This window comes from Acipenser ruthenus, chromosome 25, assembly GCF_902713425.1.
Source record: "Acipenser ruthenus chromosome 25, fAciRut3.2 maternal haplotype, whole genome shotgun sequence".
In the NCBI taxonomy this organism is placed as follows: domain Eukaryota; kingdom Metazoa; phylum Chordata; class Actinopteri; order Acipenseriformes; family Acipenseridae; genus Acipenser; species Acipenser ruthenus.
Genome location: NC_081213.1, coordinates 25,649,546 through 25,676,023, shown reverse-complemented (window position 1 = coordinate 25,676,023; position 26,478 = coordinate 25,649,546). Strand labels below are relative to the sequence as shown.

At 36.7% G+C, this 26,478-nt stretch overlaps 1 protein-coding gene across 3 annotated transcripts in view; it reads right to left on the bottom strand.

Moving 5' to 3' along the window:
* Positions 1 to 22,093, bottom strand: part of LOC117414150 (fibulin-2) — a 53,702-nt gene extending 31,609 nt beyond the window's left edge. For 2 of the 3 annotated variants that reach the window (XM_059000001.1, XM_059000003.1), the window contains exons 1-2: positions 21,966 to 22,093; positions 12,727 to 14,269 (exon numbers count right to left, since the gene is read on the bottom strand). In XM_059000001.1, coding sequence (XP_058855984.1) covers positions 12,727 to 14,131 — 1,405 coding nt within the window. In that variant the 5' untranslated portion in view covers positions 14,132 to 14,269; positions 21,966 to 22,093. Of the gene's footprint in view, positions 1 to 12,726; positions 14,270 to 19,506; positions 19,530 to 21,965 lie in introns of those variants that run through there. The other variant, XM_059000002.1, reaches the window with a different exon arrangement.
* Between the last annotated feature and the right edge of the window lie 4,385 nt (positions 22,094 to 26,478).

Genomic DNA, 26,478 nt, shown 5'->3' with positions numbered 1-26,478 from the left:
CTCAAGTCAACATTGCTGAAACACCGCAGGCCCCAAATCAAATATGCTTGCATTTAAAGTCACACCCTCACTTAATTGATCCTCTGTTGGGTTTAGCAAAATAAAGCAACACTATTTATAAGCTGACAGCTAGCGTGAGCCAACGCAATAGAGCCATTTCCAGTGCGGTCCCTCAACTGCAGTTTAATACCTGTTTGCATTGCTTCATTACATTTTTTATACTGGTGTTATTTTGTGAATTGATTTTCTGGGTAATGTGTTCTATTCTCTTTTACAGTATTTTGGTGTTAACGTGGTTATATAAGGAATACACGAATAGCAAAAATAAACAATCAAAATAAATACATTTGCTAAGCATTTCGGATATTTCTTTTTCTTATGGGTTACCAGAACTTAGATAAGTGTATTACCACAAGACCTCCTGGTTTTAATGTTGAAACACATATCAGGTAAACACACACATGCCATTGGCAGTTGTAGGCCCTGATAACTTGTGAGCTTCAAGCTTTTGAGCTACGAGAACCTAACCTGGGCAGCAGGACTGGATTTTGAAAATATTTTCGAAGAGAAATTACCTTTTTATTTTCAAAGTATCTCTGTAAAAACAGTGGTGTGTTTGATCCCATATGTTCTTACTTTTTTTGGCCTACGCTCTTTTTATTTTTAATTAAGCATAACCTGAAGGAAAGGTTCAATCCCCTGCAAGCTAATACACAAAGGCTTTAGTTATGACGAATGATGCTGAACAAATCAAATACACATGTTGCTAACTAGATATCTGTCATTCTGCCGAACACACGTTTGTTCGGCAATATCTGTCCAACTTATGAACAAAAGATTTCCATCAAGTAGACGAGCCTGTTGCGTCAAACTTTGCAAGTGCCACAGGCAAAACTGCATTCTCCCAAACAGACGTATTTATTAAAGAAAACAATTTTTATGCCATGAAAGAAAAAGTGTGTCTTTTATGATTATCAAAGCAACAGTGTAATATGCTGTACTTTAAACTGTATTCTATAAGAATTCACTGAGATTTTGACAGTAAAAGCTCACAAAAAGGTTTTGAAGAAAATTATACTGTACTATCAGCAGTGAACTTCAGTCCACATGATGAAATCCTCTCTTAACAAAATGTTCAATGGAACAATCGCCTAAAATTCACCAGGTTGGAACGCAATTGAGAATGCCCACACCACACCAAGCCAAGCAATGAGAAGAGATTACTGGGTTAACAGTCAGCGCTGTTTCACTGGAAACTATTCAGCAAATGACTGGCAGTTTCTGATGGAGGAACAAAGGTTACCATTGTACTGTGCATAATTCCAATGTTTGTTTCAATAATTATAGTTTTCCTTTTGTTTTGATGCTGTCCTTAATTCTATGGCCATGATTGTGCATGTTCAGAATCATTAAGCCACCTACTATATATGTGCAAATTGCATATATTTTAAGCAATGGTGAATGCAGTTATTTAGAATACCAGTACTATACCCTCATGAACAGCAGGCTCTACTAGCCCCTTTCAGGAATAATCTCCGAGCATCCATCAAACTCTGACACATGTTGGCCAGATTCTACACTGCCACACTGAGAGGTTACAGATGTGAAATACCTAATACTGTGCATTTGAAAATCTAAAGTGACATTCCAGCTAACAGGGAAGCAACCACCAGCTCGGATGTATGTGTCCATCTCATCTACTACAGATAGAGTTATAACTAAATCTGTCAGGAATAAGATGTCTGCGTGATGTGTGCCCAACACAGCGCCGAACTTTCCAGAAACCAACCACTTTTCTGATGGAAAAGTTGAATATTTACAGTAATTCAGTTCTGTTCCCTCCCTTTCTTTCTTTTTGATTCAAGCAAATTTACATTGAATCTAAATGCAAATTTGATTAGGGCTGCAACGAAAGGGTACATTTTGACGTTCGATGGTTCGGAACACATTACCGAAGGAAGGTTCGATGGTACTAATTTGCATAATTTACTGGTCACCATAGCTACTTGTTCATATTTGATTGAAAATCCTGTTATTTTATAGATAATCAATATAAATGGAATACAACATTCACATGTAGTTTAAAAATATGTTATATAGAACAGTAATCATGCTTTTATAATTTAAATAACAATACACGTTGTTTATTTACACGTAATTGATGCTGTTTACGATATACACAGTAAGCTTGCATTGCAGCAGCACCAGCTGCAGCGGACATGGGAGAAACAAAGCTTTATTTAACAGTCACCATTCCAAGCAGGTTAGTCGCAGTCACAAATAACTTTACAAGTAAAGTTGTGGGGCTTGCTTTATTGGGAAAGTGGTCAAACTAGCTGATTTGTGTCAAAAGTCACATTGTTTATTAATTGTCTCATGCTTAGAATGTGCTAGAATTTGAAATTTCTCAAAGTTCTATGACAGTTAATTCAACAGTGGGAAGTAGCCTACTGAAAGAAGTTGATGCGGTTACTAAAACAGCTGTACCTCTTGATTGGTAGATGCCATTCCTGTTTTGATTTCATATTTGAATAGCTGAGAAGTAGAGGACGATTTAATTTGCTCTAAGTATTTGTCTAACTTGTGGGAAAGTGGTCAAAATGGCAGTTATTTCTAAAAGTTCACAGAAAACGTAGTTGCTGCGGTTACTAAAACAGGTGTGTGTACCTCTTGATTGGTAAAAGTTATTTCTGTTTTGATTTCAGATTTGAATAGCAGAGAAGTAGAGGAAGATTCCATATGCTCTAACTTTTTGTCTTACTTTTTGGGAAAGTGGTCAAAGTAGCTAATTTGTGTCAAAAGTTACATCGTTTACAGTAAATAGAATGATGGAAGTCTGGGGAGCTTTAGAATGTTGAAAAAAGTCCCATTAAAGTGAATGAAGATGGACAAAAAAGGAAAAAAAGCTTAATAGTTTAAAAAGTATAAAATATATCAAAAAGTTGTATACAAGCACACTATTCCAGACCGGTCTACAGGTTTTAAAGTTTGAACGGCGTTTGTAGCTTAAACGGTGTAAGAGGAGTAGCGTGCCAAAGAAGAAGAAGAAGAAGAAGAAGAAGAAGTAGTATGTTGAAGATTTAAAGTGGGGACTTTTGCTTCACAAGCCCCACTAATAATATCTTGTCAAGTAACCGCAGAGATTGATTATGCCTCAGTGATACGTCAACAGTCGCTTGCACAGTTTGCATTCAACTTTTTTTTTGATTGCCTGGGCATTTAACAAGAAAATCCCAAACAGCAGAGGGGTTTCAAGACATTTCTTTCAATACAGCTTACGCTATACAACACTTTGCTGTCGAGATGGTGAATTAAGAAACTAAAGGTTTGTCTGTGGATAACACAAGCTGGAGGGGGTAGTGTTGGCGTATATTTTGTATGTTTCAAACATATTCTAACATAGCACTTCTCTTACACTGTCTTGTGCACTAGATATTCAGGACATATTTTACTGAAGCACTACAACCGCTAGAGGTACCCGCCCACTGCTTTGGCATACTATACCCTGCTCCATACACAGCAGCGGCATCATATAGAGTTGCTATGTATGATGATTTGGTAGTGGATTTTAATACAACAACTTTTGTTTATGTAATATGCATTATGCAAATCAAAAGATCAAACTTTGCATTTGAGTGACATTTAATGTGTGGTTTATAGTATTCACACATTGTCAAACGGTTTCTGTTAACAGAAAAAAATAAAATAAATAATTACAGTGCGCGAATTCCACCTGACGAACCTTCGAAGGTTTAAAACTACCTCTGAATTCCTGGCTAACGAACCTTTGAACACAGCCCTAAATTTGATGGTGTTAATATGAAATTAAAACACCTTCTTGCTGTGGTCTAGTGGGTGCAAAAACAAATAACGGACAGCTGGGTGGTTTCCACGCATGTTTTTATAATTTAAACAAAGCTGTCAAGCTTTAACCCTCTCAAAAATCTGTAAAAAGGGTTTCAAGACTTTATCAATCACAAATATTGGACTTGTGTGTTGTTAACTTTCTACGTTCACTACTTTAAATGCTTGTGGTATATTCACACATTCTAGGGTTAATCTAGCAGATGTAACAACAGCTTGTAGTTGTGATATAAGGCAGCCATATTGAACATTAGTTGTTCCTTTTTTTTAACATGTTGTAATATTTAACATTGTGATGTGCACATATGGGTTTCAGCAGTGCTCCCCTATAGATCTCCCCCACCACCCCCCATATTTGGTTCCTACAACACAGAAATCTCAACACTATGCAAAGCAGATAAGACTGTAGTCAATGGGGAATGCATGGCCAATAAAGCAAAGGGCTGCAGGCTACTGGCAGGAGTAGATCTGCTGCATTGTTTCAGTTAATCCTATCACTGGCCTGTAGAACAGAAATAAAGCTTGATTTTCCAGCTTCCTAATTAAGAATTCACTGAATCAAGTCAACAGAAAGTATACACGTCACTTTGAGTGCACATTTGAAATAAAATATAAATTATTTTAGCTCTCTAAAAAAATATCAGCTTTACATTAATACACACGTTGGCAAAAGAGACAAAACTGAATCTGCTCATAGGGTCAAGGGCACCACTACAGCAATAATTCTATGCGACATTTATTATTATTTCTTTCTTAGCAGACGCCCTTATCCAGGGTGACTTACAATTGTTACAAGATATCACATTATTTGTACATACAATTACCCATTTATACAGTTGGGTTTTTACTGGAGCAATCTAGGTAAAGTACCTTGCTTAAGGGTACAGGAGCAGTGTCCCCCACCTGGGATTGAACCCACAATCCTCTGGTCAAGAGTCCAGAGCCCTAACCACTACTCCACACTGCTGCCCTTTCCATGTACTATTATAGGTGTTGGGGTGTAATGCATTATGCATTATTGCAATCTGATTACATTTTTAACTGTGCCTGAGAAGTAACTATTAACAGTAACTAGTTACATTTTTGTTCAAGTAACTATAACTGCCCTAACACTGACTGTTATGAATATATAAGCCACATGTTTTTCACTTTAGATGGCATTACGCATTAGTTAAATGTTGGCTTGCCAACCTTTTAAAACTAAATGATCTGATTCTGTCGTAATGCCAGTTATGAGATCAAACATAGCATTTTCATTTAAGAATGGTTTCTAAATGCTGGCTTTACATCAAATATATGGATCATTTGGATGTATGCACTTTATCTTAGCAGCTTACCTCACACCCTCGGAATGAGCTGTGTCTGCCATACATCTCATGCAATTCATAAAGTCATTAAATAAAACAACAGACAAAGGTTTTGCTACACTTTTTGGGGATTCACCAACACAAACTATTTTTGCTTAGTTCCACACTGCGCGTCAGGTTGCTGCCTAAAACAAAGCTAATATTCCCTTAGATAATACTGCAGACTGCAGCGCAGGGCTTGCTTGTCAGAACAGACTTCTCCAACATCGAGACAGTGCACAGTATATTGTTTAAGAGTAAGTAAAACACAGATTGCAATGACATTCGGGATGGTCTACAGTTACGATGATGGATTTCGAGTAGAAAGTGCAGAAAAGAAAAACACCAGGCTAACAGTTAAGCATTTAAAGTATGTGCCTGGATATGAACTCATTTTAAAATGTAATTGATCCCTTCTTACTCGGAAACAGCACCAATACATGAGTTCCCAGCCATTGAAATGCTGGTGCGAAAACTTTGCAGTAATTCTTTTTATTGGGATAAAGTACTAAATACTGGCAATGATTACAGTCTCATTTAAAATAGTTGAAAATCAATGCACTTTCAATGCATTCAGTACACAGACATTCCTTTGCTATTGCAGCAGCAATTCATAATAGCGGTTTTCAACTGAAATTGCTTATGCCGGCAATAAACTTTGGCGTACAGTACATTTCCGAAGTCTGTAATTAGAGTGTAATTTCTTTTAGCAAAGATAATAATTGCTAGGGGAATGCATTGAAAGTACATTGTTTTTCAACTCTTTTAAATGAGATTGTAATCATGAAAGGTATGCACAACACAAATGCAGTATAAATACAATTATCAATCCAAACAGGAGGAAAATCACTGAGCAGCCCCAACCATTGTTAATGGAGTTGGTGAAAGATTAAAAAAATATTTTTCTAGCAAGGCTGTCGCTTGCCTTACCCTCTATAAACACAATAACCTGTAGAAGCAGCCATCGGTTTAGATCTGCTTGTTTGAATAACTCACTCATGCCTAGAGGTGACAAATGTATAGCAGCATCCACTTCCCCTGGTGTCAAAACAAAACTAGGAAGGGACAGTGTGTTTATGCATAGCACTCTGTTTTCTGAGATAAGTTTGAACACTAATGCAGAGCTGTGTTACATATGGAAAACAGTCCGCCAAAGCATACACTTTCTCCCTAAAGGCTATAAGCACACTCCCCTCTGATTAATCAGCTTCCCTGCCTGTCTACTACTCTGCATACAGGCCAACAATGACTGCATGTTGAAGGATAAAAAAAAGCAAATAAGGGATCACATTTTATTGCTCTTTCATGATTATTTTTTTGCACATCTTTAATAGTCTGCCATGATGTCATCCTATCAAGGAGAATGTGGATTCCAGACAAACTGCTGGAAACCAACGTAACCAAATGCTTGTGCATCCATCACAATTACATAACTCCACTGGGCTTGTACAAACCTTACTGGACAGAAGGAATTACAGTGAGAACATTACTCAAGCAGCACCATGGCACACACTACCCCACAACAGCTTCAGGTCCACAACTATGAGATGACAGTATATTTTTAGTAAGAGTTTTAGTCCAGTTATCTTTGCGCTGTATATTAACATATGCGTATGTCTGAAATCACGTGAGGCCCGAGTCTGCAGTCGTGTATAAAATATACATACAAAATAAACAGTCCTGTTCTCATGTATACTCAATAAAGGGGTTTATTCTTTAGCTCAACAAAAGTAATTCAGGACTGAAAGGGTTAAATGCATTGCAATAAAGATACACCATATATGAATTTGTGGAGGACACTGGTCCCTGCCTACTCATTTATTCATTGGTTTGTTCATCTAAACCTTCTTATTTGCAGGGCATGTATAAGTTCAAGTGATAGTTGTACTCAAAAGCTACTCACTATCAGTAATACATTTCGACTTTCTGTCGTAGAAGTTCCTGCTATATTTACCTTGCTCGCTGCAATTCTAGTGCAAAAAGGGTAGCCATTTGTCATGACAAAAAAAGAAAGTAATCCATTTAACATGGGATCAGTAGGGAGCCCAGTGCCCCCTGGCCCAAAACTAATAACTGGACATGCTTCATCTTTCACACCTAATGCGTTTTTGGAGATGTTGTCCTGCAGGTGCAACGTAAAATCAATGTTTTACCCCTATGAAGCCAATTAAAGTTCCCCTGGCATGTAATAAAGAAGTCATTACCATGGCAAAGATCACAATACGAAGCTTCACCTGTCACCTATTACACCAGGAAGCAGAAATCATTGCCAGTATTCATACTACCTCGATAATGTTAAATACCATATGCAGTAATTTCCTAAAATAAAATACAAATCAGAGACATCTGTTTTTTAAAGCAAAGTGACATACAAAGTTAAGGCCATCAGTGATATGATTTCACCAAACAAAAGTTGGTATGACATTCTCTCACACTGCCCAGAGCTGAGGAATGCAGACTAAAGGTATCATAGTATGTCAACACTGTCTACAACTCACTCTTCATAAACTATCTTCCTTCCTTCCTCTTCTCAGTTTCTCCCAGGAGAACCCTGACTGTGAAAAGTAATATTAAATGATTTTAGCTTTCTGACCCAATGAGATCCACTGCAGAGGATGCAATGACACAATGGATTATTGAACAATGGTCTAAAGATAACCAAGCTGCACTCTAGTGTTGATTAAACAATGAATTCTAAACCTTGGCAATTCCGCCAATGACTAATCAACACCTTAATAGGGGCACAAATCAATGGCAATTTCACCAACAGCCGCTACAACATGTAAGCTGGGTGTAATTGTTCATTTCAATTCATCCGTGTTCAAATCCTACGGTTATTCATTGCACAGCTCTTATGTGTTATTTGTTAGTTCAATGTATTCTTCCCTAAATTCTTATTCCCAGGAAAACAGTTAATTGAATTGGGTCTGTTACGAGTCGACAAAAAGAATGCAGCAGATGATCCAAAAAATACTGGCAAGGTCAGGATTGCTCTACTCAGTCTTTAACACTGCCAGCTGATTTTGAAGCTGTTTCTGAGTAGATGTAAGCCAGAAGTGGAACATGCAACATCACTATCCATCAAGTTTAGAGTCCCAAGAACTATCCCTAAAAGTTAATCAAGTAAGACATTCATTGTAACAATCAAGGTCTTTGCCAGACATTGATAATGCATATGTAATCAGTTGTTTCAGATAAACATTGTGCAAATGGAAACAGTAATACGCAGATAGAGGTGGGGTTAGTAGAGTCGCTCACACTGTAAAAAGCAGCAAGAGTGTACAACCACACTACTTCACCTTTTACAGAACTCTGTCATGATCCTCTATTTATACACATCTATGAAGCATGCTGGTTTATTGCTTGAATTTATATTTTCCTAAAATGCAGTTCCACAATAGTTATAAAATATGCATCATTTAAATAAATGTTATAGCATTTTTCTTTAGTTAATTAATGCCCATCTAAATAGAATATAAATTATAGTATTAATATGTTGAAGAAAAAAAACAACTACTAATGGCTTGTCCAGTATGGCCTCACCTGTTCAGGCATTAGCTGGGAAGATTAGCTTTCTTGCAATGAGATGAATAATTATGTAGACTTTCTGCTTTTTAACTGCTTGATCTATATCACTGTTCCATATATACAGTCTATTCCCACAATAGAGGGGAGTGATAACAAGAACAGTGTTACCATAAATCACTGCAAACACTCCGATCCGAATATTAGACACTGCTTGGGAAGAATCACATTAGGGAAGCAGTTATGCAATTGGACATGCTGTTGTTGTATAATTTACCATGTGGCGCACCTAACAGACTGTGCCTCGTCTACCTTCTGTAGCTAACACATTTACTGGGGAAGACAAGTGTATGAAATTAATTGACAGGGTTTTTATGGGGTTTGACACAACAGCTCAAGCTGCTGAATGTACATACCCACCTCATACCTGACCTGATCTTTTAATGGCGTGCTAACTCGGAAAGTTATGCAGGGTCACTTTGCACATAAATCTGTTTGACTGTTTCACCATAAAGCTAATCTGTGGTAACCCAGTTTAACACCAAATGATAACATAGCATTCTTTCACCCCCTCTCTCAATCTTTACCCTCCCCACCGCCCCGCTTCATCCAGCACTTACAGGCTACAATATTGTATGTTTCCACAATTAATAATAAAATTAATAATAATAACAAGGGTATATTAAATTGGCTCCCACTTTTTACCAGTATCTACAATGTTATTAGTGTCTCACTATACACTTCAATAGCCTGCAAAATGCTGGCCTCCCCCAAAACAGCCTTATAAAGCAGTGCTATATTGCATTGACTGACTTAATGATACTACAAATCATAACAACAAAAGTGTGGCCAATAATTTTTTTTCCTATAGATCTGTATTATGGTAGGCAAAGGGGAATTGTTTGCAGGCTAAATGAAATGAGTTACAGTACATTCTTTTCACCTCCAAATATCCAGTAGACTCATGTGATACCTAAAATGATTAATTGACTTCATTAGTTACATCATTTAACACAGAACAAAAGTGGAAAGCCTGAAGCTGTAGCTATTAAATAATTGCTCTATTAAATATTGATATTTTAGTTACTAAAACATTACTTAAAGGATTCATATTGCTTTCGCTCTTCCCCTGCTATGTGACTGTTATGTTAAAGATGTATTCTATACAGCAAATCTAGACATTCACATAAAAGATCAGCTTTTAAAACCTAAATGGAATGTTCCCCTAGGGTACAAAAAGCAGTATAAAAAATATTATTTTAAATACTACTGTTGCCCAAAATATCCTGCTCTTTCAGTCTGATAGCATCACAGATAAAACCAACATGTACTGAATGAACTCATAATAGACCAAAAGAAATAGCATGAAACTCATTCAGGTTTTCAGCAAAAGCTAATAAGTGTATTGCCATTGGAGAGAAAGCGGGACTAGTTTATATGCATTAGCTCAACCCAGGATTAGGAAACCCTTTGTGAAGGTCAAAAGCTACACAAAGCATGATGTTACAGTCTGCACATTTAAAGATGTCTTGTGTTAGTCAGGGTCATCAAAGCTGAGAGTGGAAGACAGTATATAGCAAACAGGGCATACTCCAGGCGAAACACTCATCTTCTAACCATTACCTTTTTGTCTACATCATATGCCTTTCATTTACTAAGGCGTACTGATTAAGAAACATCTCCCCTCTGCAGATCAGTATATAATTGAATTGTACATGCAGCCGACTGGGGGGCTTACACAGCTGTGCACCAGTATTGACTTTCTGCAAAGGAAAAACCTCAACCCACTTCAACCAAGAGATGTTACTTCAAGATGATGTTCAAAGTATTGCAGTGTCTCTAAAGCCCCTCTAAGTTCAAAGCAAGGGCCTCATTCACTAAATGTTTTCTAATCGGTTTCGCATGATTTGTTTTGGTTGTACAAAGCGTGGGTTTCACAACAACGTTATTTGCTGAATGTGTATTTCCATCAGCCAGCGGGATTACAGCTGTGGCCAAAAGTGTAGCATCACCTAGAATTGTAGGATTGGAGGGACATAATTTTGATCTTTTATTTAACATCATGAAATCAAAGAAACTACAAAACGATATCACAGAAATCTACCGGAAGCCATAATAGTAGTACAGTATTTCATGTTAGATTTCGAAATGTCACATTTTTGTCTGTTTCAGCGTAATCTGATAATACACGTTTTGAAATACATTCTGAGAATTCAGTCTGGCCCAGTGACTCTGATGGAAGAGGCAACGAGCACCCAACGCAAAGGGTTTTAGAGGTGGTTTTGAAACCATGGGCTACAGAAAAAAATGTAAGCAGTACAGAGGGCTGTGAATTAATTATGCTATTGGGAAAATACTGGATGTAGGTGAATTAATTTAGAAATGGCAATTATACGAAATTCGATACATTAAAGCAATCTTTGACCTTCGACTTGTAGTCTGCAGACGGATGTTGGAACGAGATGGTTTCATGGTGCAGATGGAAACAAGCCTGTCAAAGTTTTAAGAAAAACTAAAACAAGAAATACAATAGTTTAGGTTCTCAAAAGAAAAGGAAAGGGCAAGGCTACCTGTCAAGGGAACTAAATGCTTTAAGCTTATGTGCAGGGTTTATTTTGGACAGCAGCCAGGCTGCATATTATAAAGATATGGAATTCTTAACCTTATCTTACTGGTAGCAGGACATAGCAGCTATATTTTGTTTTTAAGCTAATACCTGCCTTCTGTAAGAAAACAAAATAGGAGCTGGAATATTCTCATTCACTATGCAACTGCTGACATACTTGACTAATTAAGAACTAAAATAGTATAACATCCACATTGTTTTGTTTTTTGATGAAAAAAAGTGCTGTCATGACAAGCCCTGTGTTGTATTCGCTCCATGTGGTGGTTGAGAACTGTGTCCCATTCAAGTTTTCATGCAGCATTTTTATACACATGTTTGGATTTAGAAACATAAATCGGATGAGCAGCTTATATCCTAGTTTCTCACAGGCAGTAATTCATTAAGTCTGAGGCTGTGCACAATGTGAACCAAATAAGTGGATGCCTTTGTTTTAGCATAAAAGCTCTAAAGAAACAATACTTCCTTCAATAAAGGGCCCCCAAGCACAGTGCAGCAAAGTATTTTCCTTTTTATAAGACCTGTTTTCTTATAGTCACTCCAAGGGGTCATGAAATGCACGCGCTCTGTCCTGGCATTGCTTTTGCAATGTTTAAGATTAGAAAGACCAGCATTGAACATTTGATATGAATTAGACCAAACAGTTATACTATACCTCGGACATTCATTTGCTAAGCACTCCTGAGAGGAGGAACTTATTCGAGGGCATTTTTTAAAATTCCAAGCAACAAAATAAAATAAGATTGCCATAGGTTAATAATATGCAACCCAGTATCCATGCATGTGGATGTGTTTGTGTTCTTTGAAGAGCACACAATGCAGTCACTAGGGTTTGAGTCCCATTAATATGAATGTAGTGTCTAGACTCCCAAAGAGGAGGGGGAGTGGAGTCCTTGAATCCTTCAGGAATTGATGTTTGAAGCTAAATATTAACAACTTTCCTATTTAAAACAGGTACTGGCTGATTTAAATGCTGCTTTACTTTATATTTAATTTCAAGAAAAAATTATTCTATGATAACTGCAAAATGTTTAAGGAGAAACAGGGAGTTTATTGGGCTACACATACTTCAGTCAAACCAAGGTTTCAAAAGCCAATAGAATTTAACAGCAGACTTGTCTTTTTATATTTTTGTAAATAGAGATTTAGAATTATGAATTTTGAAAATGCGTGATTTATATATTTTATATCAATAATTGTAGATAATGTCTTCAAAGCATTTTATCTATGATCAAAAATGTACATACGGAAATGGTTTTGAAAATAAGCCTTTCTTCAGTTTAGTTTTACTAATCTAAGAAATCCTGTTTTCATTTTTAAAATGTACTTATAAATATCACTGAATATTAAACTAGGCGTGCTCCTCACCTTCATGCGATGCTGGCAAAGGATCAACGGCGTTCATCCCCCCCTCCTCTTCACGCTCGTAATGAGAAAGCGTTTGTGACTGCTTGTTTGATATTTGTCTGTCATTTGCTTTGACGATAACTGGAGGCTGGCTTGTCGGGCTAAATTTCACTGCCGGAAACACAACTGGTTCATGCTTCGTGTCAGAGTCAGAGAAGTCCTTTTCCCCTGTGTGGTTGCTTATTTGTTCTGTTACTACATTATGCATTCTCTCTGGTTCTTGATCAATAAAATATGAGACCTCCTTTTCATCAGACCCAGTTTCGGTTATGTCTTTGTCTAATGCCACGACTGTTTCATCATGTTCTTCTGCATCTGCCTCTTCAGCCAGGGGTAACCTTTCTTCCTGCTCATACTGTGTCTCTGGGACTGTTTCTTCGCTCTTTCTAGCTTTCTGGGCACCCTGTGTGGTTTCATGGATTAAAGGACTTTCTGTAGTGCCTTCTTTGTATTCCACTTCATCTTCTTCTTCTTCTTCCTCTTCTTCTTCTTCTTCTTGGGTTGCTGTTGTCTCTCTCAGTTCTTGTGCTTCATGCACGCCCTGATTTGCATAAGGAGCTGGGGGTTCAGGGAAGGTCACAGGAATCACTGCTGAGCTGGTTGGTGCAGCAAGATCATACTCTGTAGTTGTCCCTGTATCAGTGTGGGTAAAATAATAATCCTCATTTTCTGCTGTGCTCAGGTTGCCTGTCTTAAAAAGTGGCAGGAGTCGATCACGATTCATATGAGATTCTTTGGGCAACAGTTCGGAGGCGTCTTGGTCATAGGTGTAAGGATCATTGTAATGCTTTTCTGGAACGTTTTCATCAGCGGTGGCTGGAAATGCAGTTTTCTCATCCGGGTCACAGTCTGGAACAGGGTAGCACATGAGCTCACCCCCAGCATTGGGGCAGTGGCACACCTTGCATGGATCCATCTGGAAAGTGTGGCCAGCCTCATACTTCTGGTCTTCATTGACACAGCCAATGCGCTCACACTGCGTGCACCCATCAGCCGGCTCTGAGAGATCAATGCAGTTTTGAGGTATCTCAGGACAAGGAATGAAGTGGCAACTTATCCTGCCTCCTCCTTTGGGACAGGAGCACTCAGTGCTTCCAAAATCAACAAAGTAAGACTTTGATTCTGGAACTTTGCCATTCCTGAACCCTGCGTTGAGGCAGTCGTAATACTGGTAACCCTCACAAGTGCATCCTGTTTGAATACAGGAGGAGCAACACGCATCCCTTTCTAATACCTCTTCAATACAGTTTTCCAGTAATGGGCATTCCACACCTGTGCAGTCCTCCTGGCCTTGACAGCTGGTAATGGACAATAACAATACACAGTGTAAAAGTATAAATGTAATCAGTCTAAGGGAAGAAGCCATTTTTTCAACTACAGCAAGAAGGCAATTAGTCTTAATAAATCCGCAAAGACGTCCAGAAACTGCTTTTGTCCTTCCAGGAAACGTAGATTCAGATTGTAGCTGCAGCTTCTCTCATTAAATGCCTCCACTTCGCCAAAGCTAAAATGGTGAAAGAAAAGTCTGTTAAAGACCATACTCAACAGATTTCTTGTCAAGCACATTCAGAACCTCTAATTCTCAGTCACAGCCAACATCTGGCTACATAGTTGAATATTTAATCTTAAGGCCCTCCCCTTTCCATAACCACAAGGTTGTACTTGTGACATTAACACACTGTTCATTTAACTTACTTAACTGCAGTTGAAAAATGAAACCATTTCAGTTCAGACTCACAATGTAAAATCGAGAAACTGTAAAAACTATTGATGAGGACAATCATATTAATATCCTCATTTCATTTTGAAATGTATGCATGTCGTACTGCAGCTCTCACTTGCCACATCAAAAGATTATGAAATAGTTGAAAAAAACTAACTGTATTAGGGTCCTTATTAAATAAATGGGGTCTTTATGGTGTCTGTCTGTCCTATAGGATGCTAAGAGTGTTTGATTATACATTTATAATGGAAGTTTCAGATTACATTTCACCATAAACATGCTTATTATGGGATTATGAGGAGCCTCAATATTTGCATGTACTGGTATTATTATATGTAGCAAACTCCAAGCAATCTATTGTATATTACTGTTATTATTACTACATACTTTTCTTAAACTACATTTACAGTGGTCTAAATCTCTTCAAGAAAAAGAAACAGTGGGTTTCACAAGTCTGGAATCTTGGAATAATTTAGAATAATTTGATTCTAAATAATGTTGCCATTTTTATGTTCTAATGGTTGCCATTTGTAATGACTAAGCAGAATTGTCACCAAAGAAAAGTTTAAGGATTAGCGGCGTCTGGATAACTGGGCTGCCCGCAACTAAGGACTGAGGAACCAATTAAGACATACTTCTGGCTTGATATATATATAATGGCAATTGTTAAGCCTTTCCTGATTAACTCTGCATCTAAACTGCAATGTAAACCTTGGATGTCTACTTGGATGTCCAATTATTTGGAATACCACCAGCAAAGCCTTTGCATATATTTTCTATGCAGTTGTCTTTTTTCTCTTTTAGGCATTGGCATTCTTATGATAAAAGTGAGTTACACAAAGCCATGGTGTGAAAAATGCTGATCAGAGGAAAAGAACACTGTGTAAGCAAGGCAGGTAGCTTTCTGTGACAAGTAGCTTTCCCAGGCATCCTTGTTTATTTGGAGTTAGTTTCTCCACCAGATCTAATGAGTCTACACTTCACAAATTATACATATCTCAGAACCTTTGCCAGCTTGGCATATGGAACAGATGGTTGGGCATTTATAAAGTTCAGTTCTTTAGACAACTCAAAATACAGTAATTGGATGAAAACGCATTAGTAAGATAAATGGCCTCAGAAAGTAATTTGTATCAGCTGATAACAGTGCTAAACCACCTGCAAGTAAATAAAAAAAGAGCATTAAAAAAAATAATATTAGGGAATTCAATTGAAGTATGATATTATGTCCTTGTGCATTCCAGTGAATTAAACAACAAAGTATGCTAAATTACACACATTTGTTTGAACTGCCATGACTTTTTTCTTATTCATATCAGCTGCCCCGTACTATAAAGTTTTAACCCTGTCATGCAAGAAAAATTGAAAATAGCTGAACATTTTTTTGACATTGCTTTATGTGGGGGGAAAATTGCATCCTCATATGAGGCTATCATGCATTTGTGTCTTCCATATGTCCCAATGTAAAGACTAGAAGGGTTGTTTTTTTTTTTAATCTGTTCCCATATGAGGTCGCCATGCATGAAAGGGTTAAATACATGATGTCATCAAAGCACCAGAGATGTCCCACCCCCACTACAACTATCCAACTAACGGCAAAGATTGATAAACATGAAAAAGGGTTCACATCTTGTGTCTTGTGCATTGTATTCAAAAAAACATATTGATGTACAGTATATCTCTTAACATAGAGACCATGCTTATTTGATACAGGTTATTAATCCAATCTACATAGAACAACACCACAAAAAATACATGAAAAGGGTCCCATGGGGAGAAAATGCATAGAGAAACAGACTTTTCTTTCATTTCGTTTAACATAAAATATAGCCAATTAAATCTGAGTTACGGTTCTTGGAAAATACCTTGTTATACCGGTATAAAATCCATCAACTAATAAAGCTAACTTCTGCCATGTCTGCAAACAGAATTACACATTTTGACTATTTCCCAAGAAATACCAACAACATACCTTAACACTAAGATTTAACATTTAAAACCCTTTTCAATAATACACACCCTTTAAACACAAAACTACAGCTATGAACAAAAGTTCTGCATCACCTAGAATTTTAGGATTGATGCATGTTTGTGTTTTGTTAGTGGAAAACTACAAAGCGATATGTAATTCAATATGTTAACGTAACATTGTTCAGCAGGATTCATTGAAGCACAATTAGTTCATTCTACAGGGTGATGCAGAAATGTTGGCCATAGCTGTACTACAGAGGTACAGAGGATTAAATTGTTCATAATGAATCTCTTTCTTATTTTCCCCAGCTGAGATCATTCACAATTACCATCCTGGTACTTCTCAGTTCATTATACGTGTGGTTTGCCATCTAAATGAGGAGGGCTGGTCTATATGACTTGCTTTTTCCAAAATGGTTCGCTGCACATTGCAGGACCAGGCATGACAACTCAGCAGAAAGAATTGTAATGGCAATTTTTTATATCCATTTATGTTTTAACATCTTACTCACACATACACACATTTTCTAAGTTAAAGATAAGAGTTTGACTTCATTGGAAACAGATTTCCACTCATTGTTCTTGTTGAGAATAAGTCCCTCTGTACGTTTATTTAGGGAAAAGGTGACCCTGCATTTTCACGAGTGTCCCAGCCTGGAAACAGACTTGTCAACTCATGAGCGCTCATGCTGCCAAGAGGTCAATCAAGCATGAAACATATTTAAAATAATTGCAAGGCACATCGAAGCAAGAGTGCATGTTGGTCTTGGAAGCTACTGAGAATTCCAAAACAAGAGTAACATTAAATGTGTACTTTTTTATTAGTAAAATAAACATCAACAGGAATACTATCTGCTGTGATGCACATCAACAAAATAGAATTAGATGGCACATTGTATTTCAATGTTACACTGAAGCCTGCTGAACTCAATTCAAGTTGAACATGCCCTTTCAAAAAACGTCATGAGACTATACTGAAGGGTTTCGTATTCCAAATCATATATAACCAGTCACAGTTTGATATTGAAACAAGGTGGTATTGAGCCTAGTTTCATGGCAGAACCCTGACAACAGAAAAAAGACACAATAGACCTTACAAATACAGTGAACACACCACAGTGCACGTCAGCAATTCAATTTCTGAGGTACTACAGAAGTAGATAATGTGAAGCCTGTCCCATGTTCATTTGTTATTCTACTTCTTGCTGGTTTGACTACTTGACCTCCATCTTAGATAATGAGCAAAAACTGTTCTGCAATCGTGCCATCATGCTTCCTTTTTTAAATCAGGGCAGCTTTATAGATCTGTGAGTCCAGCAACAGCCACCAGGATTTAACACAGTTATATCATACTTTTGGTATCTTTTTTTCACTCACTCATTATATGAACTTGTGAATAGAAAGAACAAGGTGTTTTCAACACACCAAATATTCAGCCATAATTAAAGCAAAACAGTCTGCAAACTAATTAGGATTTTTAAACCTCTTTTACTCTAGAAAAAAATGCTAAAAGCTGATATGCAAAATGTTAACTTTTTCCCTTGCAGCTGCATCTGCTCTTTCAGACAGTGCAAACATTTCATCCCAAAAGCAATCGCTGTCAAAATACCATCTGTTAAACAGGCAATGCCACAGGAGTGCATGAAACTATTCATATTTCCATACATTAGCAACAGCTCTCTGACAGTTTCAAGCAAGAGAGAAGCCATTTAAAAACAAAAAACAAGAGTCTATGAATGGAGCTAAATAAAACAACATAGTTTAATTACAGAGAATCACATTCCATTTTTTACATGGAGAAAAAATTGATTTTTAAATGCGAAGCCCTTTTGTCAGGCATGGTTTTAAGTAAGACGTATGGGGCTTGCAATTAAAAATACATCTGAAGTAAGAATTTAGTGCCCAATGAAATGGCTATCAGTGGTTAAAGGGAGGCTCTACTGGTTCTACCATGGCAAACACATCATGCAGACACCCTCAATCTATATCCAAGACAACACTGTCTTTACGTAAAGACTTACCTAACACAATGTCTTCCTGGCTATCTAGTTAGGATTTCTTGAAGTTGGTACCACATAAGAAATGTTACACCACAAAAATCTACATTGCACAGACACATTTCTATGACAATGCAACAGTTAAGAGCTGTGTACCAAGATTAAGTGATTATTGTCACCAGCCCGGTAACTGGTATCTCAGTCCAAGTGACAGGACAGTCCCAGCCCTCCTCCTGGAAAGAGACAGTTTCTTGGTTTTTTATGTGTCCTTTTGTTAGATATCTTGTTAGAATTGTTAATAAAAGGTGACAACCCTGGTGGCTCTGCATAAATATGCATTAATAAATATTCTCGGATCCTGCAGTATTTTGGTTTTAAGTTTTACAAAGGAAAAAAAAATGGATCCACATGTAATTCAGTCTTTAAACTTTTTCCACTTCAGTAAGCCCCATCTATCCTATGTCATGAATTAGTGTGTAGTAACATCAATGCTCCAACCTGATAACATACGACTTCCCAGCCTTTTTACACCTGGTACTGTGCACATTTGCAAAATGAAAAATAAAAGGTTTTAAACCTTCAGCATTCCTCTGAGCTACTCTCTCCATAATTGTTTCTGGTAAAATAGACATAAATAAACTGAATACATGAACTGAATTAAAAGCCTGAAAGGAGTAGAAACTTGTAAAGAATGAAATGATGAAAAGCCATTTCATTCTAGTTAATAGAAAGCTGATTTGGATCATTCATTATCACAATATGTATAACAGCTACTACATCCCCCACACAAAGAAAACACATTCAGCTTGAGAACATCCACTCTGTGACAAGTAATGCAAAATGAGCGCTATTGAGTCCTGGGGGAATAACAAAAGCCTCATCTTCTAAAAATGACATTAGACTGAAGATCAGGCAAGAAATGAAACAGTTACAACTGACAGAATAAAGGGAACTATTTGCAACGCACAACCCAAACCCCAAATACCAGGTCATCTTATCACATATCAAATGCCAGCTCAAGACATGCAACTGAAAATAATTTCACTCAACCTGAGGGTCTTCGAGGTCAGATGGCTTGGCTTCCTAGGAACTTTTTGTGCTCCACTAAATTTCCTGTCCTGTTACAGCCTAGTGATTAGGTCCTCTATTCTTCAGCATTGGCTAGATCTCAAGGTGTAATATGAGCAGTCTAGTACCATACGTATGGGAGTAGAAGATTTACTTTTTGTTGCCTGTGCTGTCTAAGAAAGTGGTATAGTATTACAAAGGCTGGGTTGAGTAGTTATCTGTCCAGTGGGGAACCTGGTTAAATCAAAAGCAGACGTCATTTTTCTTTTCTGTGGTCACTAGACAAGCTTAAAGCTCCAAGTGCATAGGATTCTATAAACAGTTTTATTACATTATAATTACACTTGTTTATTGCTATGCAGTAACTACAGACATTTAATGCATGTGCATTATAAAAATGACAGGAACCAAATCAATTGTGCTTGTTGTGTGATTAGCCATGTGTTCGGAACCGTTCTGATATGCTGCACTGCATGTCACTTTAAATAATGTTGATGCTTCAACTTCACTGGTCTTTCATTACATTTTCCAAAAGCAATTCAGCTGTGTTCATAATATTGCTGTCAAATTTGCTCATCATATATACTTTAAGTAGTTATACCCTTTGAATAATAATAATGTCCATTTCAATTGCACTGGTCTGCTGGTTGGTGTTTAGCATTCCCATCACTTTTAGTATTCCCTTTAGGAATCTATATATAGAATTGCAATGCTGAAGACATACATTTCAAACAGGCTTTTTAGCTTAGCTTATATATATATTATTGTTTAACACAGTTGATGCCTGATCTGTTAATCATTGGCATAAGTTGGAATCAAGTGGCACATTACGTTGACTTCAGATCTTCCAAAGCATGACCTGTTACCCTCATGCCCTGGTTTAAACTAAAGCCATCATCAAAGTGATCAAAAATCATTGAAACGACTGTAAAGGGTCAAACAGAATATGGGTTTATATGATCAAAGCCCAGTGCAGTGATTGTCCAAGGGTGACCAAACAACATCTAATCCTCTAATTTTCAAATGCATGCTATTTTTTTCCTAACGTAATTCTTACAGCTTCTTATAAAATGACCTTCTTTTAAAAACATTTTCCATTTATTTGAAAAAAGAATATTCTTTTGAGTTGTAAACAAATACAACCATATATTAGATGCATGAAATTATAAACAGTAGATATAGCAAATATCTTTGACTATATTACAAAATAGATTATGAGATTATATATATATATATATATATATATATATATATGTATATATATAATATATATATATATATATATGTATATATATATATATATATATATATATATATATGTATTTTGTCACACATATTGCACTATATATGTCACAATATAGCTTACCTTAAACTAAATATAAAGCAATATAATGTGTTTCATAATAAAACGGCCTACCTCAACATGTATGGAAAACCAAAATGTTGTTAAAAGTGCCACCAGCTGTATCCTGGCAAGCAATGCAGCAGTACAGTGACATGTCTCTTAGTAGTACTGCAGTTTCTTCCAGGAGTAAAACAAGGCAACTGTATACTATTACTGTAGTTAGCATGACATTAAAGCAACATTGAAAACAGACCCTGCTCTGGTGGACTCTAGTGTAAACTCAGCTCTGGTACCCATCTGTTCTTTCCAGTATTTGTCTTTTTCTTTCGTTTTCCTTTTTTTTTTACAACCCCATTAACGGGGGCTAGTATAATGAAATTCACAAGTGCCCATAAAACCACACAAAAAACGATTCTCTTCTGTGATTTCCACTCACACCATTGTTATGTGTACGGTCTAACACAAAAGTATTCAACGTTGCTAAATAATTTGTGGTTTAATTTCCACATCATACAAACTAGTTACTGAAAATGAAATCACATACTGTACATTGCCCTTCCAGGACACTGGTATATTGACTAGCGTGAGACGCTACTAGTATACAATACTGTAGTATCTAAATTAAAACAGCGCCTCACTTTCCAAAAACTTGTTACATGCATTTGCTTTTAAAAAGAACCGTTATAAGCATGCTAGATACCTTGGCTTTATAAAAGAAAACATACACGCCCACCTGCTCATCTTTTAAATGCTGCATTCCAGGTTAAGATGATAAATATTACATTATTGCATAATTCTCCCAAAATTATAACTTTCAATTAAAATCACGACTCGCAATACTTACTGCACGGTATAGTGATTTCTTTACAAACCTTTTGCAGAACACTACTGATTCATTAATAACAGATGCTGTATTATTATTGTAATTTTAAAAACACGATTATTAAGCAGTTTATGCTGTCCTTGTATTCATTTTACGTCGTTTCCAGAGTTATTCAAACTCTCAAAAGTGTCTATACATCCATCGAAAGAAACTTTACAAACAAGCGGTTTGACGGGGGGAAAAAAAATCATTCAGGTTTCACTTAGACCTTACCCAGTGTTTCACATTCTTCCGTGGAGCTGAGACAATCCCAAAAGAAACTGGAGTTTGAAGTCTGACTTACCTTTCAACTGTGCAAGAACTACTGTGCGCAAAGAGGTGGGGGTGAGGGGGTGGAGAGATCCCTCCGAGTGTTTGAAGAGGGGAGGGACAAAACTTTCTTAGTTCGTCGCTGCCCAACTGCGTACAGTTAATTAGCTCTAACCTGACATCAGCGTGGCTTGCCCATCAATCACTGGGCTGTAAATACATCACCCTCTGTAGCCATGTAAACATGTTTTCTTGGGGTCAGTTAGTAAAACTGCAAACGGGGTTCCTCCCCTATTAACTCATTTCTCAAGTTCTTACACCATTAATAAAAACAACAGCATCTTGCACATTTTATAAACTTTATTTATTTATTTATTTATTTATTTATTTATTTAACTTTTTGTACTACTGTATGCTGAATGCCTTTTGACTAGAGACTTTAACATTTGTACTGGGGATAAAGGCACATTTTCTTGTCAATATTAGGCCATATGTAACAGTATGAATAATTATTTTCTAATGAGATACAAAAAATCCCTTTATATTTCACACTCTGTAGTGTAACACAATCATACATGGTTTGTAAAGAGCCATTGTGTTGGGTCTATGTGCAAAAAAGAGTGTAGTTTGAGTGTAACCTGAGTGATACACCTTTCCCTTTAATTTACAAACTTTTTTAACTATGCTAAAGTCATGTAATAAAATTATATAAGGCTTATTACTATTTCATCAAACTTCCAGGTCTAAAAATGCTATAGAGACTAAATGATATATAGACTTCAGATAAGTGGCATTACTAAAAATTCTTGGCAGGTAGAGTATCACAAGCCGTAACACCACTGCTATAGATACAAACAAAATACACATCCAAGGAAGGTAAAAAACAGTACATTAGCACCCCACGCACACCCTCACCCTAGACATCGAGGCTGGTTCACATCACCTCAACAATGAAACACAGCAATTTGTCCCCTGCTGTGTTTTTAGTCCGGTCTCACAGTGTGACCATCTAAATGGAGCTGGACCTTAACCATGTGTGTTCAAAGATTTTTAAAACAAGCTTCTCATAGAGAAAAATACACATGACCTTTGTAAATCAGATCTCTTGAGGGAAGCATTGTGCATGGTTCATCATCAAATAGAAATCAAAAAGGCAACTGTATTATATATAGTCTTTGTTGTATGTTGTTTGTCTTACTGTTCAGCAAACAGCAGGTAGAGCAAGCTGTAAATATTGGAAAAATGTAGACTTAAAAGATACCTGCTTTCTAAATGCAGTAAATGATATGTGTAAGAGATCAAACAGTGCAGTCTGGATCAATATAAATACTATGGGATTTATGCTAATGAGGTTTTGGAAGGTTATTACTGTGAGCTAATTAATATGGTAGACCTTCAATAAATAATGTACACTGTCCATATTGTGTCATGGCATCGGTCATTAAACACACCAAAAGACTATTGATCTTAAATCGGTCCCAAGGTCTTTTAAAGGAAAATGTTTGCTTTTTCAAGGTGCAGTGAATTCAAGTGTTTTTTCTATTATCTCATCAAATGATGTGCCTACTTTTGGGCGAGCGTGCCTTGGTAGATCAAGTATCTCATCTTTGGAACTGTTTGCTTTCAAACATAAAAACAGCCTCTTCACAATACCTTTTTAAATCACTCAGAAATATTTTTTTAAAATTTGACCAGGGTTGCAAATACTATAAATGCTGACCATGACCGGGATCATGAAAATTTGAGTTATTCTATTTTTATGCTGTTGTTTTGTTACTGTTTTTATAATTGTTGAAAGTGTTTTTTTGTCCAGGTTCTCTTACTTTTTTAGCTGTGTTGGCAAGCCATGATATTTTTGTACAAAACCTAGAGAACTCAATACTTGTTTTAATTTTGCCATTGTATTGAAGGAGAATCAGACTTTTAAGTTGCTCCTGAGGATGTACCAGACATACACACAAAGAAACACACAAAAACAGTAATACCACAAAAAATAAGTAAACACTGTGCAAACACTTTAGATTACAGAGCACACATAATCATTTATGAACAAGTTCACACATTTTGGAACAAGTCCCACAAGGAAAACAGTCTCAACATTTTCTGTGGTACTAAATCCGACCCACCCATGAGAAAGTGAGTCAGTATGTAAAATAAATCAGCCAAAAAAACAAAACAAATTGTGCCCTTCCCTGAAACAATAACTAATTTATAGGACAGCTTACACTTCCACACAGTCAGATTTGCCATGACCTCAGTGGCAGAAATTTGGCAAAAGAAAGCTACGGAAACAGATTTTCTAGCAAACAATTCTATTCCGTAGGACTAATAGTGCAACTGAAAATTACACACTGGGGGCATTGCAACAATACATGTCAATTGAATAATATCATCTTCCAATCGGTTTTAATCATTTTTTTTAATGTTCTTCCTTTCGTGTGCCATAAAAATGCATACACTTCCATTCCATTGTAAGAAATGCCTTGGCTATAGGAAAGCCATCATTTACAATTGAGAAGTGGTTCTTAAAACAAACTGTAAGTTGCCAAGAAATGATCTGCTAAATATTTATGCACCTTGCATGCCCTCCACTCAATCTGTGAACCATCACACCATGCTAAGCCTATCTGGGGCATTTTTGACATGTTTCCAACCACAATCTTCACAGTCCGCCAAAAATCTGTGGTATTTTTATATTTCTTTGGAGGAAATTGATGTTATTTCTGCCTCGAGTTTTATGAAATCTGGGTAGGTAGAATGATTGTCACTGGACCTCGGGGTATTTTTAGAAGTGGGTAGGGGGGGCTATGACATTCTGTAATATGATAGAAAGTAATGAAAAAATAAACAACTGGAAATGTCTTTGATTTGGTCTTTTGGTTTGAATCTTGGGTGGCTTGGTAGGGAATTCCAGTACAGGGGGATTCATGTTTCCTGCATGAAACCTCAAAAATGTCCTTTCAGGAAGGCAGTGAACAGATGTGTGATCTTCACAGTATCGTTGTATTATTTTAGAAACTAAAATGTGGCATCGCTTATATAAATTCATAGTCCATGTCATATTTTACATACTATTATATGTGCTCTGTACGTTTTCCAAAACTAAATTACATTAAAACATTAAGATTTGTGAAATGGCACAAAATCAGTGATTAAGTAGTAGATTGAAATGACAATGAGTTCCCCTCACGATCACATCATTATTGCAATATTCCAGATTTCTGTCAGTTGGCGTGGGCACAGCTTTGAAGACCACATTCCTAACATACTGTATTTTACACTTGCACGAATACAAACACCAAACTCATACTGTATGTAAGTCTATCTTTCAGTAAAACATTTAGACTGCTGACCACTAGGGACTGAGTTAAGCTCATCAAACTTTTCAACCTCAACCCTAACCTTGGACTCAATTACTCCATTATTCAGTCCATTTCCAAATTTCATTGCTAATCTTCTATTTGGCAGAAGATCGCCACCATCTATAGACGCGACAGCATTTGCATGGGATAGTGTGCATTTCAAAGTAAAATCAAAAAAATATTTTAAAATCCTGTACCTTACATAGAGAAGATTTATTTCTAATGTTTCTGGCACTCATTGCTGTGCAATCTTGACTTCTCCTGGCTGACAACACACAGTATGCAATGAGTGGCCAAGGTGATTATAAGCTTTCCTAGATATCATATCCAAGTGATAATTATAATTTATCGCCAAAAGACTGAAGTGTAAAAACATACTGTAGTAATTAATTAATAATAATAGTAATAATACGACTGAATTACAGTAAGTCATCTTGAGTGCTTTAAAATAACTATTTAATGGACAAACCCATATAGTTTATAGATCTAGTTCTAGTGTTCTTTTTCTTTGCAGCTTCACAATGACAGATCCAGACTAATTTAATACAAGCTGTGTGTTAAACAAATGAAAACCAGAAGCCAGGCTGTGGATGTGAACACAGTGTAACCAGGTTAACACCCACTGCACACTTCTGCCAAATCTGCTTTACAGCACACCAGTGAGATTTGTTGAATAACACTGTGATCTCCGGTAGAAGTTATCACATACACAGACAAGCTTTTGAAACCCTCCCATGTGGCTGTTTCTATCTCAGAAGTCACTGGCATGCTACCAAAGCACTTTGATATATGCCCTCCTTTTGGCTGAACCGTGCATCTGATTATAAGGGGGAACAAGGATGCTGAAAGGACAACATTCACATTAAATGTATTGATCGACAAATCAAAAAGGCCTGATGTCATAATGCATACAAAGGTCAAGCAGAACATCTGTTTGGATACAATACCAAATGAACACTGCCCTCTGTATAATCAGATTATTATATTTGACCTAAAGCAGTGCATCGTCAAAACATGAGATAAGATGCAGAGATATAGTATTAGGTGTCAGTTATAATTCATGTATTAATTCTTAGTTGATGCAGACCAGTTAGTTTCTTTGGTGTAAAACATTT